General features: G+C 49.4%; 1 protein-coding gene across 1 annotated transcript; it reads left to right on the top strand.

The window, feature by feature from the left end:
* Window positions 1-1090: 1090 nt before the first annotated feature.
* LOC123177226 (phospholipase A1-II 7-like) lies at window positions 1091-4076 on the top strand. The gene is made up of 2 exons (XM_044591096.1): window positions 1091-1960; window positions 3348-4076. Exons 1-2 carry the CDS (start codon window positions 1325-1327, stop codon window positions 3954-3956), a joined length of 1245 nt encoding a protein of 414 aa, XP_044447031.1. The 5' UTR covers window positions 1091-1324; the 3' UTR covers window positions 3957-4076.
* The last annotated feature ends 12348 nt before the right edge of the window (window positions 4077-16424 follow it).

Genomic DNA, 16424 nt, shown 5'->3' with positions numbered 1-16424 from the left:
ATTTGAGGACATTCATAATCCGCGTTGGCGATGCCTTTCCCCCTCATCTTTTAGCAAAAAGCAGCTCCACAGGGTATCTATGGGAGTGGATGTGTGGCTGGGTTAGAATCGACATGTGATGCCTAACTAGCAGATTTCTATTCTCTTGTACATATTTTCTATCTTCTACTCCCTCTGTTCTCAATTTCTAAATATAAGTCTTTTAGAGATTCCAACAAGTGACGGAGCAAAATGAGTGAATCTACACTCTAAAATATGTCTATATACATCCGTATGGATGCATGTTATAGTCCATTTGAAATGTCTAAAAAGACTTATACTCCCTTCGTCCGAAAATACTTGTCATCAAAATGGATAAAAGGGGATGCATCTAGACATATTTTAGTTCTAGATACATCTCTTTTATCCATTTTGATGACAAGTATTTTCGGACGAAGGGAGTACAAACTATGATACGCGAGGCATACCCTCGAAAGAAAATCCACGTTAGAGATGCCCCTTGAAATTGTTGCATGCCCATGATCATTCAGTCACTCGTTTCCCCCATTCGTTCATTTGAATTTTCCTCCGTGCCTATCCACTCCACACGGCGCATGAAGAACACGATAAATTGTACCACACGGCACATGAAAAACACCAATTCCGTCTTAAACCTACCACCGACTGATGCGATAACTTGATGGACCGCACGGATGACAACGGCGGCACAACTCATCGCGATTTTACCCACCACAAGGCCCTGCTCCACAGACTGCATTTTCCTTCCCTTGCTCCACAGGAGCCACGCGCGCTACACGACGGCACTGTCGTTCTTGAAATTGATGGATGACCAACCTAGTTTCTCAGTCGGATCAACCAGTCACCCGCTCCCTCCAAGGCCAAGCCTTGCATTTAATTTTTCCTCCACGTACTGGTACGGCACATGAAGAACACGATAAATAGTAGTAGTACGTACGTACTCAAGGTCGTGGTCAGATGTTGGTGGGTGCAAGCAACTGAAGCTTGCACGCAAGTAACCAAAGAGCGCTCGCACGCAGATGAAGACCAGCAGCTGGCGGGTGTGTGTCGCTGCCGGCGGCATGGTCGGACGTACCGTTGCAAAGCTGGATTCTTTACAAGGTGGTAGTCCAAGGACATCACAAAACCGAAGTGCTAGCAAGGATATAAATACACACCCAAGATGATGCTAGAAACGAGCCAAACACTAGCTCTAGCTACTAGCAACCAACTCATTGCCATACAGCGCCACCGCGAATCAAAAGGTTAAGACGCCTATTACCGCGCGCGCCACTGCCGATCGATCGACAGCAGACCCACGCACGCCATGTCGTCGCCGGAGCCTGGAAGCATCCCGAGCCGGTGGCGCGAGCTGCAGGGCGCGGGGTCGTGGAAGGGGCTGCTGGACCCGCTGGACCGGGACCTGCGCGCCTCCATCATCGCCTACGGCGAGCTGGCGGAGGCCACCTACGACGGGTTCAACTCGCAGCGCCGCTCGCCGCACGCCGGCGCGTGCTTCTACGGCCATGCCGACCTGCTCGCCGCCGCCGGGGTGTCCCGCGCGGGCTACTACTCCGTCACCAAGTTCATCTACGCCACCAGCGGGTTCTTCCTGGCGCCCACGACGGGGACGTCCGTGCCCGATGCCTTCTTCGTGCTGCCGCTGCCGTCGCTGCTGGAGGAGCCCTGGTGCCGGGAGTCCAACTGGATGGGGTACGTGGCCGTGGCCACCGACGAGGGCGTGGCGGCGCTCGGCCGGCGCGACATCGTCGTCGCGTGGCGCGGCACCGTGGAGAGCCTCGAGTGGGTCAATGACCTGGACTTCACGCCGGCGTCCGCCGAGCCCGTGCTCGGTCCCGCGGCGGGTGATTTCGACTCCGCCGTCGTGCATCATGGGTTCCTGTCGGTGTACACGTCCAGCGACGAGGACTCCAAGTTCAACCAGCAGAGTGCCAGAGATCAGGTGAGCGTTACTTGCTTTTCTTTCTAGGCTTGATTGCCGGAAGAGACGATCGACAACGAGTCAAGCAAGCATGCATGTGCATGCATCTATGGAAATTAAATTGGTTGTGCCATTTTTGCGAATAAGAAATACGTTGTACTTAATTTCAGAAGAAAAATAAATCTATTTGTATTCTAGACATTATCAAATAAACACAGGATCAATTTCTGAAAGTGGTTTTGTCTTCTAGAACTTTCAGAAAAAGTGAAGAAAAGCCAACCTTTTATATTTTTTAAGTACAAAGTTGTACCAAGGCTGCCATAATTAATTTGGATCGGAGGGAGTAGTAAAAACCCATTTTATGCAAGAATGCTATGGAATGATAACCCACAAAAAAGTGTATAAAATCAAATTATTTATGTATAAAGGTTGTTTGAGCATAGAGCACCTGCATTTGCTAATACTCATACTTTAGGTGCTGAAACATCTCTAACCGATCCCTAAAAAATGTGAGTATTTTTTTTTCTTTTCGCTAGGAACCACACTTTTCTAGAGGAGCAAATATAAGGAGTTAAAGGATAGGAGCCCATATATATAGGGGCCTAAGCTATAATGGATCGGTTAGAGGTGCTCTAAGGCTGAACGGTAAGTTTTATCTCTCCATTTACATAATAAGTAATTTCCTCACCATATTTATTAGCAGTTAGCACCACCTATCTAAGGATATAGACTTGAGATTTTACATAAACTAGCTAATTAAAATTCAGATATTTCTAAGAGTAAAGAAATTGATCTAATTAAAGCAACTGGTAGTTTGTTTAGTTTGGCGGTATGGGCTAATTAAGTAATTATTAAGCTTGCCATACTGTTGCTAAGTATCTTGATCTTTCTATATCCCATTGGCAGTGGCGCTCCACAATTTTTCTCACCTCTACCGTGTACTCAACACATAGGAATACAGATGCATTACACATATATAGTAACACATTTGTAAGGTGTTTATCATTTCCTTTTTTCTTAGGAACTGAAGTGTTTTAATATTGATGAGGGTCTTACATATCGGTAGGCAGCTGCATTTAACACTTGAAAGTTGAAAGGTAGGTTTGCTATAGAAGAGATGGATTTTTTGATGAAATGTCAGCACATTTAGAAGTGATCAACAGTGTAGTAAGATGCGAAGCTCGATCAGAGACGGTCCCACCAACAACAAGCTCCGGCAGCGTGTCGTACGTAGATTTCTTGAAGAATTGGATCTCCGAACGTTCAAAGTTTGTTGTACCGAGCGACACACACATGAAAGCAGCGTGTGCTGTTGCTTTAATTCTGCAATTTAATTCAGCTATCTAGAGCTCGATTAAATACTTGAATACTTGTTGATCAAGCGTGCACGCATGGATTCCACATGCAGGTCACGGAGGAGGTGAGGAGGCTGATGGAGGCGCACAAGGAGGAGGCGACCAGCATCACCGTCACGGGCCACAGCCTCGGCGCGTCGCTGGCGACCCTCAACGCAGTCGACATGGTCTCCCACGGCGTTAATGTGCCACCCTCCTCACCGCAGCAGCAGCCGCCGTGCCCGGTGACGGCGATCCTCTTCGCGAGCCCGCACGTAGGCGACGACAGCTTCAAGTCGGCCTTCGCGTCGTTCCCAGACCTCCGTGCGCTTCATGTGAGGAACGCCGGTGACGTGGTGCCCCTATACCCGCCTCTCGGGTACGTGGATGCGGCGACGGCGGTGCTGCCCGTGGACACTGGCCGGTCGCCGTACCTAAAGCAGCCGGGCACCGTGCAAACGCGCCACAACCTCGAGTGCTACCTGCACGGCGTCGCCGGGTTCCAGGGTGCCAGCGGCGGGTTCAAGCTTGAGGTGGACCGCGACGTGGCCCTGGTGAACAAGGGTGCTGACGCGCTCAAGGATAAGTACCCAGTGCCGCCCAACTGGCATGTCATCAACAACAAGTCCATGGTGAGGGACTCCGATGGTCACTGGAAGCTCAGAGACTTCGAGGAGACCTGATTGAGAAGTGTGTATGTGCTGCCACATGCCAATGCCACGTACAACTAATGCCGACATGCTTAGTTTTACGTCAAATAAAAATTGTTTTAAAATTTATTTATACAAGATATACTAAACCGACATACAGGCTGGCTGCGATCCAGCGTCTCCCAAAAAATAGGATCAGCCCCCGCGTCGTCCTCCTCCAGGGCGACTCGGGCGGGGTGTCTCACCCCCCCGCGCAAGGCCTCCTCCCGGCGTTCACCCATCCGCCACCGCCTAACGCATCCCCGGGCAAAGCCCGCTCGGATCTGGCAGCGGCGGGCCGCGGCTCTTAGGGCATCGTCACCCCTCGAACTGGGGGATTAGATGGTGGCTGACGGCGCGGCGCTGCACCGGTGCGCGTCGCCGGGCTATGAGGTGGAGGGGACGGCGGTGGTTGCAGGCGGATGCCGTCGGCCCGGTGCTCCTGGTACGTGCGTGCAGCGGCGGAACAGGGTGTGGCGGCGCGGCTCCGTCGGTGGTTGGACGTGTTCGTGAGGCCCAGTGGCTGGCTACCGGCCATGGTTGCCGGGTTGCGGACGACGCCCTTGTCTGGGTCCTTGACACCGCGGGCAACTCCGGGGGAAACCCTAGATCGCATTGCGATCGAGTGATGGCGGTGGTTTAGCGTCATAGTCCCACTTGAGGGCATCGTTTTTGGAGTTTTCTCAGGTTCAAGGGACCAGTGACGCCGGCTTTGCACGGCCTGGTGGCGCGATTGCCGATGAAAATAGCGCCGACTTCGGTCATGGTGGACGATGGCGGCGTCTCCGATGTCGTTTCCTTGTTGAGGCATCGTCGTTGCAGTTTGCGTCATCATACTCGGGATGCTCCGGGGGGAAACCCTAGATCTGGGCCTCCCGGATCGGACGATGACGACGCCTTTGGTGTCGTTCTCCCTCCTGGGGATATCGTTTTGGAGCAAGTGCTGGTTGGAGGGGACTACTGGAGGAGCGGTGTTACATCTACCGCAAGGCTGACGGCGGATCCCGGCGGCATGCGTCGTGGAGGTTCGGCGACGGGCGCTTGTGGACGGACACGTGCAGGATGGTGGCGTTGTCTGGCGCCATGGTGGTGTCAACGGCAGGCCAAGCAAGGTCAATGCGTCAGTTCCTACTCTGGAGATGGACTGATGGATGATGGCGGTAGCAGCCTGTTAGAGTGTGCCGGTCCGGTGTGTGACCCAATCCCGATAGTCGATGCGTCAGATGCGCCTGATGACTAGCGACGCCGGCGGTGCACGGCCTGACTGGGCTGGGGCATCTGTCTTTAGATGTTAGGCTTTGGTGCGATGTCTCTTTGGTATTTGGCTCGGATATTCGGCACGGCTTCATCAAAGGGATAGGAGTAGCAATAGATATTGCCTAGATGGTGGCTTCAGACTTACTGATGTATTACTTTGTGGATAATAATTAATAAAATGGTCGTATGCATCGTCCAGATGCAGAGGCCGGGGTTATATCCACATTTTCTAAAAAAAATAAACCGACATACAGTAATAATATATTTTAGTTGAACGATATAATAATAATAATAATAATAATAATAATAATAATAATAATAATAATAATAATAATAATAATAATAAGTTGTATGTCCTTCCATACCAAGAAAATCAGATTTTTCAGAAAGCTTGTGATCACTTGTGAGCATAACGTGTTCCAAGTTTAGTTTGGTACCAATAACACCAATACTTTAATTTTACTGAAATGTTTGCTGTAACTTAATGACGGGTTATACCTAGGTAGTAGGCCTAAATGTATATATGCCCCAGCCAAAGGCCCAAGCCAATCAGAGATACAGTTCAGAAAATGATGCAGGCCAAGGGGCAACATGTAATGCCTATTAAAGTTACAGCCCAAGGCATCGGCAACCAAGGGATTTTCACCAGCAAGCCAAGTGGCTACAGTCGGATCGTGCACGCCCTGACTGACAGGGTCCTGCAATCGGCCATCACCAAGCAGAAGTAGTCGGTCTTCCTATAGTCGGCTGTGTCCCAGGATACTGTGACCCCCACCATACATTCATTGCCGTTGTTATTCAATGGTTAACTCGAAGAAAAATAAGGGCGGAAGTGAATAATGATTTTGAGTAGGCTGTGAACGAAAAAAAATAGCATCAACAGAAATAAATGAAAGCAGCGGAACAAGTAACACGCTGGAACTAGCAGAGAATTAAAGCATTCTCAGAGAGGTGAAATTCTCATCGGTATGTGTCTATTGTGACTTATGCACTAGCATAGTACTAGTTGGATACTTGAGCCATATTTGACGTTTGATTTGGGTGGATCCGGATACAAAATATGTTCTATTTCAGGTAGACTTCGATACGACACACGTCACCACCGTATCTTCCCCGTGCAGGTTATCACTACGATAATTAAGGGTTTCCCCGTGGACGCGGCCTCGCCAAGGGTTCTCTGTTATTTCCCTATCAGTTGCAAATGAGGAGAATGGAGACTTTTACTGTCACCTCTAATTACCTCGACATCCTAACCTTTACAACAACAATACTATGCTTCATGGCCTTGTGGCGGAAATGATGATTGGGACCCCTTCACAACATTCACGAATGCTATTAAACCAAACATTCAACAGATGATCTAATGTCCTTATTAACGTTTTAAGCACCTATACATACCAAGGTTCATCTATATCCCAGAGAACTAGGGGGCCTAATTGCACATGGGAATGACAAACATCATATGAATTGTGGTGATAAACATGGACAAAACAAACTAGTAATACACATAATGATCCACAAAGAGTTCTAAATTACAAGGAGATAGAGATGGATGATGATGATGGTGGATGATGGAGGTGGTTGTTGCATCTCCCGTCACGGGCATGGGTCACATCTCTAGCGACAACGCCCCATCTTGCAAATGAGATCACCAGGAGTAAAAGCACTATCAAGATTCAATACTACTGGAGTTACACCCTACCTCGAGTGCTAGAAATACTCGGCAAAGGGCCAAATAAACTCGGAAAACCTTTGCCGAGAATAGTTCTTGGCAAAGAGTACCCGACGTACACCTCTCAGGTAAACATAACTTTGTCGAGAACCAAATGTCCGGCACTAGGCAAACAGTTTGCCGAGAGCCAAACAACGCGTCTCGGCAAAATAAAGTGAGTTCACAGTTGTTGCCCCCGTCAGGTCTTTGCCAAGAACCAACACTCAGAAAATTCTTGCGCATTGCCAAGTGCCAGAAACCCCCGGCTTACAAAAACGAGCATCTCCAGCAACACTCCTTCTGCTGAGCGCAGTTCTAAGAAAAGGTAATTTCAACAGTGTTTTACCGAGTGTAGCTCTCGGCAAATACGCACTGTCAGCAGAGTTTTTGCCTCTTTTTCGTGTGAACATGCAGCAAAAATAGAAATAAAAAGAATATCCACTTAGACAACTTTGTATATTATATATGGATCACACACATAACAACTAACTCACGAAGAAGGCATTATATATGGTTCACACAAGCTTTGTATGAAGTCACAAAAGTAATTATTTAGCATGCCATCTCAATAAATAACAAAGTGGTCAATGCATGTCTATATACGACCACATAGTAAAAGCAACACCACAATTAGGACGAACTGAAAAAGGATTATCAAGTTCTTCAATCCACTCAGCCCAATAAGCGGGCGGGCACCATTGCCTAATTCAATATTTCTCTTTTGATCAAATACATACTAATTGTAATGATTCTCTTCCTCCTCTCTACTCCCTTCGGTCCGTTATATAAGATGTATTTGTTTTTTCAAAAGTCAAATGAGTGCATGTTCGACCAAGTTTTTACAAAAACATATCAATATCCACAATACGAAATTTATATCATTTGGTTCATCATGAAAAGTAGTTTCATATTTTATCTACTCCCTCCGTTCCAAAATCATGTCCTAGATTTGTCTAGGTACGGTCCAAGACAAGAATTTTGGGACGGAGGGAGTATTAGGTATTGCAGATGTTGTTATTTTATTCTATAATCTTGGTCAAACATTCAAAGGGTTGACTTGCACAGAAATCAATACACCTTTTATTCTTGAATGGAGGGAGTATTATTGAACGAATCATACGAGCTGCCTTATGCGGACCATAAACCATATACTCCTGGACACCTACCTCTGTACATCGCATACCACTTCATCGTAGACTAGCTTAGGGATGGTGTAGTTTACAAGAGACATCAGATGAGGCTTATTCGAAACGAGCCCAAACTTTTATCACACCCTATAGGGGCCGTGTGATGACACCATGCCAGCTCCCGAGGATTTTTGGCATCGTACAATTTTTCTAGGATTTAAACAGTTGGATCAGGCATGTCCTCGAGGTAATTTCACCCCCAGTGGTGGGGCCTGCCCCTCCCTCGTCTACACAAGGCCTACTCATGTCGCAAAGACATCGCATAGGATTTTCCATTTCACTTTTGGGCATGATTTCATGTGCCACATTGCAGATCTGTAATTTTCCGGCGCTAAAACCCTACCAGTGCAATAAATTTCAAATATTGCAGGCGGGTCCAAAACGTACGGGGGCTTGAGACGTGTCATGCAATGGCCTCCTTTGAGGGCACGTGAAGTTTCGAGGCTAACAAAGCAACAAGACCCACACTTCCTTCATAAACCGGACACGTTCCCTCTCAATACCCAGAGACTAACTCGAAGATGGTGTAGTTTACAAGTAGCCACTGATGAGGCTTATTCAATACACACTCAAACTTTTACTACACCCTACAGGGGCCATGTGACCCGCACTTCTTTCACAAACCATTGATTTAAAAAGTCCATGGATCATTGATGTCACACAGACGAAAACAATTAATTGAATTACTAAAAAGCGCTATCATCCATCATTAGGAAGATGGACTGTCACTATGATTCTTCTCTGCCAGGAACATGTGAATATTCATAGTAATAGTCCACCTTCTTTACGACAGTGTAATGAAGACCGAAGCTTACTACATCTGGACTATCCTATTTAAACCGGTCTTGACGCTCGTCCTTTAGCAAGGTGGGACTAAACTCAGCTCCCACATAGATGAAAAAGTCCAAATCAATAAGGCAAGGAAACAACGCTTTGCGGAGAGCCAAGTTACGGGCTCCCGGCAAAGAAGTGCCACCGTCACCGAGCCGTTAACCACTTCCGGGCTTGCCATGTGGCTCCACTCTGCTGTGTGGTCACCGCTTGGCTTCGGCAAACAGATCATTTGCCGAGTTTTTTTTTCCGCATTGTATTGGCAAATACTTGTGTTTGCCGTGCGGCAGCTATTGCCGAGTCTCCCTTTCAGCGTACTTCGCTTTGCCGAGTGCCCGTGATTTGGTTCTCGGCGAAGAGCCCATTAGTGCAGCTTGATCATGTTCTATCCAAGCGGCGCCCATTTGTTTGCTATCCTCCTCTTCTCCTTGGGACTGAAGTTCGCAAGATACTCTATGGTGTGAGATTTCGTGCTCTGTATCAGCTAGTCAACACTCATTGGAAGTTCTCCTTCCCGAACTTTGTTCCTCATGGACCACCATTGCCACCAGAAGGTGAGTATCGTCACTGTTCTCTCATCAAGGTCTAGCATTTGATGTGATGATCCAATATTTTGCAACTTCTGTTGATTCTCCTCAAGGTCAGGACCTCTCCAGATCACCTTCACAGCTTTGCACTTGACAAATAAGTGGCCATCATCTTTGTCTGCCCTACCACAAAGTAGGCATTAATTTCACATCATCCTACTTCATACCTCTTCTGATCAGATTTGTCCGATGAGACAGTGCCTCGTGTTGTACCCTCCAAACGAACACCTTAACTTTGCTAGGCCATGCACTTTGATGCCATTGCATGGCATACAATACATCCAACACTTGAATTCTGCGTACCTACCTGATTATTTTACAACCACACTAACAACATATATGTTTATTACACAAATTGTTCGATTTTACATACCTAGCTAGTGACAACCACACCAACAAAGATATATGTTTATTACATAAATAATGGAGCACGCCATGCAAACATCGGTGGAAATATAAGTATAATGTCCCACTACATACGATTACATTACATATACTACAATCTTATGACACAGCAGCACCAGCGGCGCCGCCACTGCCACCAACTTCATCGTCGTCTCGGCGGGGAGGGACAACATGGCATCTTTTGCCTTCCTTCTCCATCAGCTCCGTTAGAGTCATACAGCCGCGTTTTCTCTATCACTAAACCATCCACCCACCTTCTGATCTTGGTCAATTCACTCCCCACACGCCAGCCCTCCTTCTGAGTGTCTTTGATCTTGTTATTGAGTAGTTTTATCAACATCAAAACCCAAATGACACATGAAATAAATCATTATCAATTGAATATATAAAGAAGTATGATATTGACCAATACCATAAGTTTAAGTACGATGGTGATCATCACTAATAAAAATGTTTGTAAACAATCCTATTTATTCCTGTTTAACAACACATATTTGTCTTGGAAATGACACCTGAGACAGGGGAAATCAGCTGTTTTATATTTTACATATTCTTAATGCATGTATTGGTTGACAATAAGATTAGGGAACTATATCCATATAATCACCTTTTCCCAGTTAGGTACCGAAGTGATTTCAGCAATATAAATGAATGATGAATTACTCTACATATGGATATAGGATCATTAGTAGGAACTACATAACCAACCCAAAATGACAACAAGTGCAGTCTAAAATAACTTGGTTACCTGGCGTAAGATCAGGTTGCGTTTGTCTGGATTTTTTGTGTCGCGGCAGAATCGCTTGAGCGCGAGTGGCAGCGAGCTCATCTCCTTCTCGGCCTGCTCTCGGACGTGGTGTAAGTACTGCCGGGTCTCCTCGTCCTGTTGCTCCGCAGGGCTCAACACCCTCGCCGGTTGCTGCGGCCGCTGCCTGTGTGTCGGTGGAGGCGGTGGCACAACCGGCGCAGCTGCACGAATCGATGCGTGGAGGAAGTTAGATTGGTTAACTTACTGACGATTAACGGAGGTGGTAGAGATTAGGATAGAAAATGTACCGCGCAGCGTGTCCATCTCTGGCGCGCTGGACGGACCGGCCGCGTCCACCATGCCAGAGCTCATGGCTACCTCTGCGTCTGCGGCTGCTCCGCTCTCGGCGATGATGACCTCTTCCAGCGGGCCGACTATGCTCCTCATCGTCCCAATCAAGGACTCAACAATCCTAGCCACATCCTCTTGGGAGTAGTCAAGCAGGCTGAAACAAAGAGAAAAACAACATTCTATTGTGGTAAACTACTCCTATATATATATCAATCTGGGGATGCCATTGATTGCATGTAGCATGAGTGCACACACACAAAAGTGTTCCAGACACATTTACCTATCGTATATTAGTTCGCTGCCGGAGTTTGGCCCTTGGGAGCTGGTTATTTCGAGGACTGTGTGCATATATGCTCCGTCGGACGCGAGGTGCAGGGACAAGGTCGTCACCATTCCTATCGCCGCTGCAGAAAAATATATCACAGGTAAGGATCATGCATAGCGATTGATTGAAACTAGTGTATAACGTACGTAGGGTTTCCATGCTGCATGCTTACCGTTGTGGCTCCTGGCCAGTTGGACGACATGACAGTCTTGGCATGATGGTTGTTGCTCTGGTGCTGGTGCCAGCGGCACGACTGAAGGCACCGCGAGCGGTTCCGGCATGCCAGTGACGCCATTGCCGCCAGGGAGGTGTTCTTCGTTTTCCAGGAAAAGCCCATGGAGACCCAGATCGCCGTCTAGGTCTGTGAAGCCGTAGGCCACGGGCGGATGATCCACCATCATCTGCTGGTACTGGAGTGGAATCCTTTCCGACGGCTCGCCCATCATGTGCTCGCCATGTCCGTCATCTTGCGGCATTGCTGCCGTCGTTTCGCCAAGCCTTTGTTCCAATACCTGCAACAACTCGTTGATCATGTGAGAGTGAGGATGGCGTGGCATTGTGGCAGGCGTGTCGCTCGGCATCTGCTGGTGAGGGAGCGGCATCGCCGACGGTGACTCGCCCACCATGTGCTGGCCCTGGCCTTCAAAAAGTGGCGGCGTTATTGCCGGCGATTCGCCAAGCTTTTGTTGCACAACCGGCATCAACTCGTTCACCATGTGAGAGCCAGGGTGGAGCGGCATTGTCGTCAGCGATACGCCAGGCATCTGTTGATCATAGAGTGGCATCGGCGCCTCCGGTTGAGGTGCTGCACGCTGATCATGGGAGGCGCCTGCTGGAGTTCGAGTTGCATCGCCGACGCCGACGGCGAGTCGGCTATCATCTGCTCATCACAGATGATGGGCTGCGCGTCCGCCGCGGCGGCCGCCGGATAGGCGGGCTGGACGCCGACGTGAGCCGCCGGAGCCTGCTGCTGTTGCTCAGCGGCCGGGACGGTCGGGCCATGCTCGAGAAAGCGGGTGACCTCGTCCTCGGTGTAGGGCTCGCCGGCCATGGAGGCTCGATTGATGGAGTGGCGAACGGAGACGTACGTGAGTGAAGTCGCCGGCGGGATGGTGGCGGTGTCGTGGACTGACTGGACTCAGTGGGTATATGTGGTGTGCAGTTTCAGCGTGCAGAGGGGGTATATATGCGGCGCCAAGGGGCGCGGCGGTTGTAGGAGTTGGGCTTGGGACGCGACGGTTGGAGCGGAGGTGGCGATACGCGTATGGCCGCACTCCCGCCGGCGGTTGGAGGAGACGGCGGGAAGGCGGCGGTTTGAGGGCGCTCAGAGCATCTCCAGCCGTTCAGCCTCCCAGGGCGTCGAAAAAGAGCGGCCTGGGGGCGAACCGGCGCTAGATCGGCCCCTGGGGACGACCTAGCTCCCAGCCACGCCCCCAGGCGCCGCCCCCCGACCCGCGGCAAATTCAAACGTAGTCATTCCCGCTCACAAAATAGGCGCCACAAATCCGGCGATCATACGGCGACAGTTCGGCGAATAAATGAAAAGTTCGGCGTACAAAAAAGAAAGGACGCGCGTGCAGCGCATCAGACGGTGAGGTCGGCCTCCAGCGTCGATGGAGTCGGCGTGCGCGGGCTTGGCGGGGTCTCTGTGCTTGGCGGCGTCGGCGTGGCTTCTGTGCTGCGGGGAGTCTCGGCGGCATCACTCGGGCTTGGCGGCGGCGTGGGCGTGGGCGTGGGCGTGGGCGTCGTTCTCGAGGGAAGCTGGTTCAGGATGAGGCCACGCTCCGTCCCCGTCGGCATAGCCCAGCGAGGACGTGCATCCCCATGGTTGCGGCGACGGAGAGCCGACGCCTTGCTGGGCCCAGGGCGCGTGCTGGGCGTGGCTGCCGGGTGGATACATACTCCACGCCGAAGCCGCAGCCGCACGCGCCGCGTTGTCACGGCCCTTCTTGGCGATCGCCCTGTTCCGCTGGTCGGCGGTGACTGCCTCCTGTGGCTGAACTTCCACCCTCCACTAGGCGTTTGTAATGCCCGGTGGCTTGGACGACGGCACCCTCGGCTTCCTCTGCTTCGGCTGGGCGACAGAGGCGGTCGCGGTTGCCGCGGCCGAGGGACAACGTACTTCTTCGGTGGCATGGCGGCCGCCCGGCTGGGAGGCGAGCGGGAGGGAGATTGGCGGGAGGAATGGAGAGAATGGGAGGGAAGTGGTGAAGGAAATATGCCCTAGAGGCAATAATAAAGTTATTATTTATTTCCTCATATCATGATAAATGTTTATTATTCATGCTAGAATTGTATTAACCGGAAACATAATACATGTGTGAATACATAGACAAACATAGTGTCACTAGTATGCCTCTACTTGACTAGCTCGTTAATTGAAGATGGTTGAGTTTCCTAGCCATGGACATGAGTTGTCATTTGATTAACGGGATCACATCATTAGGAGAATGATGTGATTGACTTGTCCCATTCCGTTAGCTTAGCACTTGATCGTTTAATATGTTGCTATTGCTTTCTTCATGACTTATACATGTTCCTATGACTATGAGATTATGCAACTCCCGTTTACCAGAGGAACACTTTGTGTGATACCAAATGTCACAACGTAACCGGGTGATTATAAAGGTGCTCTACAGGTGTCTCCGAAGGTACTTGTTGAGTTGGCATATTTCGAGATTAGGATTTGTCACTCCGATTGTCAGAGAGGTATCTCTGGGCCCTCTCGGTAATGCACATCACTATAAGCCTTGCAAGCAAAGTAACTAATGAGTTAGTTGCGGGATGATGCATTATGGAACAAGTAAAGAGACTTGCTGGTAACGAGATTGAACTAGGTATTGAGATACCGACGATCGAATCTCGGGCAAGTAACATACCGATGACAAAGGGAACAACGTATGTTGTTATACGGGTTGACCGATAAAGATCTTCGTAGAATATGTGGGAGCCAATACGAGCATCCAGGTTCCGCTATTGGTTATTGACCGGAGACGTGTCTCGGTCATGTCTACATAGTTCTCGAACCCGTAGGGTCCACACGCTTAAAGTTCGGTGACGATCGGTATTATGAGTTTTTGTGTTTTGATGTACCGAAGGTAGTTCGGTGTTCCGGATATGATCACGGACAAGACGAGGAGTCTCGATATGGTCGATACGTAAAGATCGATATATTGGACGACTATACTCGGACACCGGAAGTGTTCCGAGTGGTTTCGGAGAAAACCGGAGGGTTACCGGAACCCCCCCCGGACAAATACTGGGCCTTATGGGCCTTAGTGGAGAGAGAGAGGGCTGGCCTAGGGCAGGCCGCGCGCCCCTCCCCCTCTGGTCCGAATTGGACTAGGAGAGGGGGGGGGGGGGGGCGGCACCCCCCTTTCCTTCTCCCTCTCCCCCTTCCTTTCCCCCTCCTAGTAGGAGTAGGAAAGAAGGGAGTCCTACTCCTACTAGGAGAAGGACTCCTCCTCCTGGCGCCACTACTAGGAAAAGGGCTATAGACAATATGCACACTAATGGCGCACCAGACATGCGGTGCGCCACTACTATATAGCAGTGGCGCACCGTGTGCTGGTGCGCCATTAGTGTGATAGACACTAATGGCGCACCACAACTATGGTGCGCCACTACTAACAATTTTTTTTTCTTTTTTCCAAAAATACTAATGACGCACCGTGTACCGGTGCGCCATTAGTGTCTATCACACTAATGGCGCACCACAACCATGGTGCGCCACTACTAACATTTTTTTTCTTTTTTTCAAAAATTCTAATGGCGCACCGGGGCGCAATGCGCCATTACTAGTTTTAACTAGTAATGGCGCGCCAGTCACCCCGTGCGCCACTACTATCATTTTTTGTTTTTGTTTTTGCAAAACTACTAATGGCGCACCGCCAGCTGGTGCGCCATTAGTAACCCTGTGCGCCATTAGTAACCAGGGTTACTAATGGCGCATTTTTTGGTGGTGCGCCATTAGTAATCTGGGACCAGCTAGATATTTTGGACAGCCACCTACACACTCACTTTCCCCACTTCATTCTCTCCACCTCCTCCTCCAAGCTTGTCTCGGGTGCCTCCTCCTCCTCACCTCATTTACACCATAGATTCATCCAAATTAAGTGGTTAAATTACCTTTTTTGATAGGTAAGTAAGGGGAAAGCTTTCTTTATGTTGTAGATCTACTTTTTTCTCCCTCCAACAACGTGCACATGCACTTTTTATGGCCTAGCTAGATCTATGTATGTTTGTGGTGTTGCATATATGTTTGTGTTTGCAGGTAACGGTATTTGAAATGCGATAGTTGCCAATATTTTGCCGGAATGTTGATTCATTTCCGTTTCGGCGATAATTTTGGCACTATGCATTCTTTTTGGTCCTATTTTTAGGCAAAGTCATGCCAAATTTTTTCTTGGTTCTAAAATATCGTCTCTACCCCGCAGGCGACCATGGTCCGCACGATGACCGAAGGCATCGTGAATAGGTTTTTTGAGCTCCGCGAAGGCCGAGATGCTTCAAAATAACGAGACGGAGATAAGATGTCCGTGTCGAAGATGCAAGCTGAGGAGCCTTATGGACCCGGATTCCGTACAGGTGCAGGACCACCTGCTCTTGCATGGTTTCATGGATGGCTATCGGTGGCAAGGTGATGAAGATGATTATGAAGTCGTCCATGGGGGCCGGCCGGCAAGAAATGAGGAAGGGCAGCAAGACAACCGCGGCGAGGGCGGGCGAGAAGACGAAGAATCACCAGGACATGATCACGAAGTAGATGCAGTACACAGTCATCATGTAGAAGATGCCGGACATGATGACGAGGAAGATGCCGGAGCAGACGAAGGGCATGATCATGAAGATGAAGATGCCGGAGTAGACGACGATGGACCATCGATGGGCTGGGTGCAGGACCCTCATATTCAAGAGCTACTTCTCAAGCAGACGGATAACGCAAGAGCTGCCGCCCGAGAGAAAGCCAAGCTGGATCAACTGGAGATAGACGCGGTTACTCCATTGTATGAAGGATGCAGGCCCGAGGATACCCGCCTGAAAGTAACGCTCATGGCTCT

The sequence above is a fragment of the Triticum aestivum genome, chromosome 1D (genome assembly GCF_018294505.1).
Source record: "Triticum aestivum cultivar Chinese Spring chromosome 1D, IWGSC CS RefSeq v2.1, whole genome shotgun sequence".
Lineage (NCBI taxonomy): Eukaryota > Viridiplantae > Streptophyta > Magnoliopsida > Poales > Poaceae > Triticum > Triticum aestivum.
Note: the sequence above shows the minus strand (reverse complement) of the source record. Positions and strands in the feature narration are given on the sequence as shown.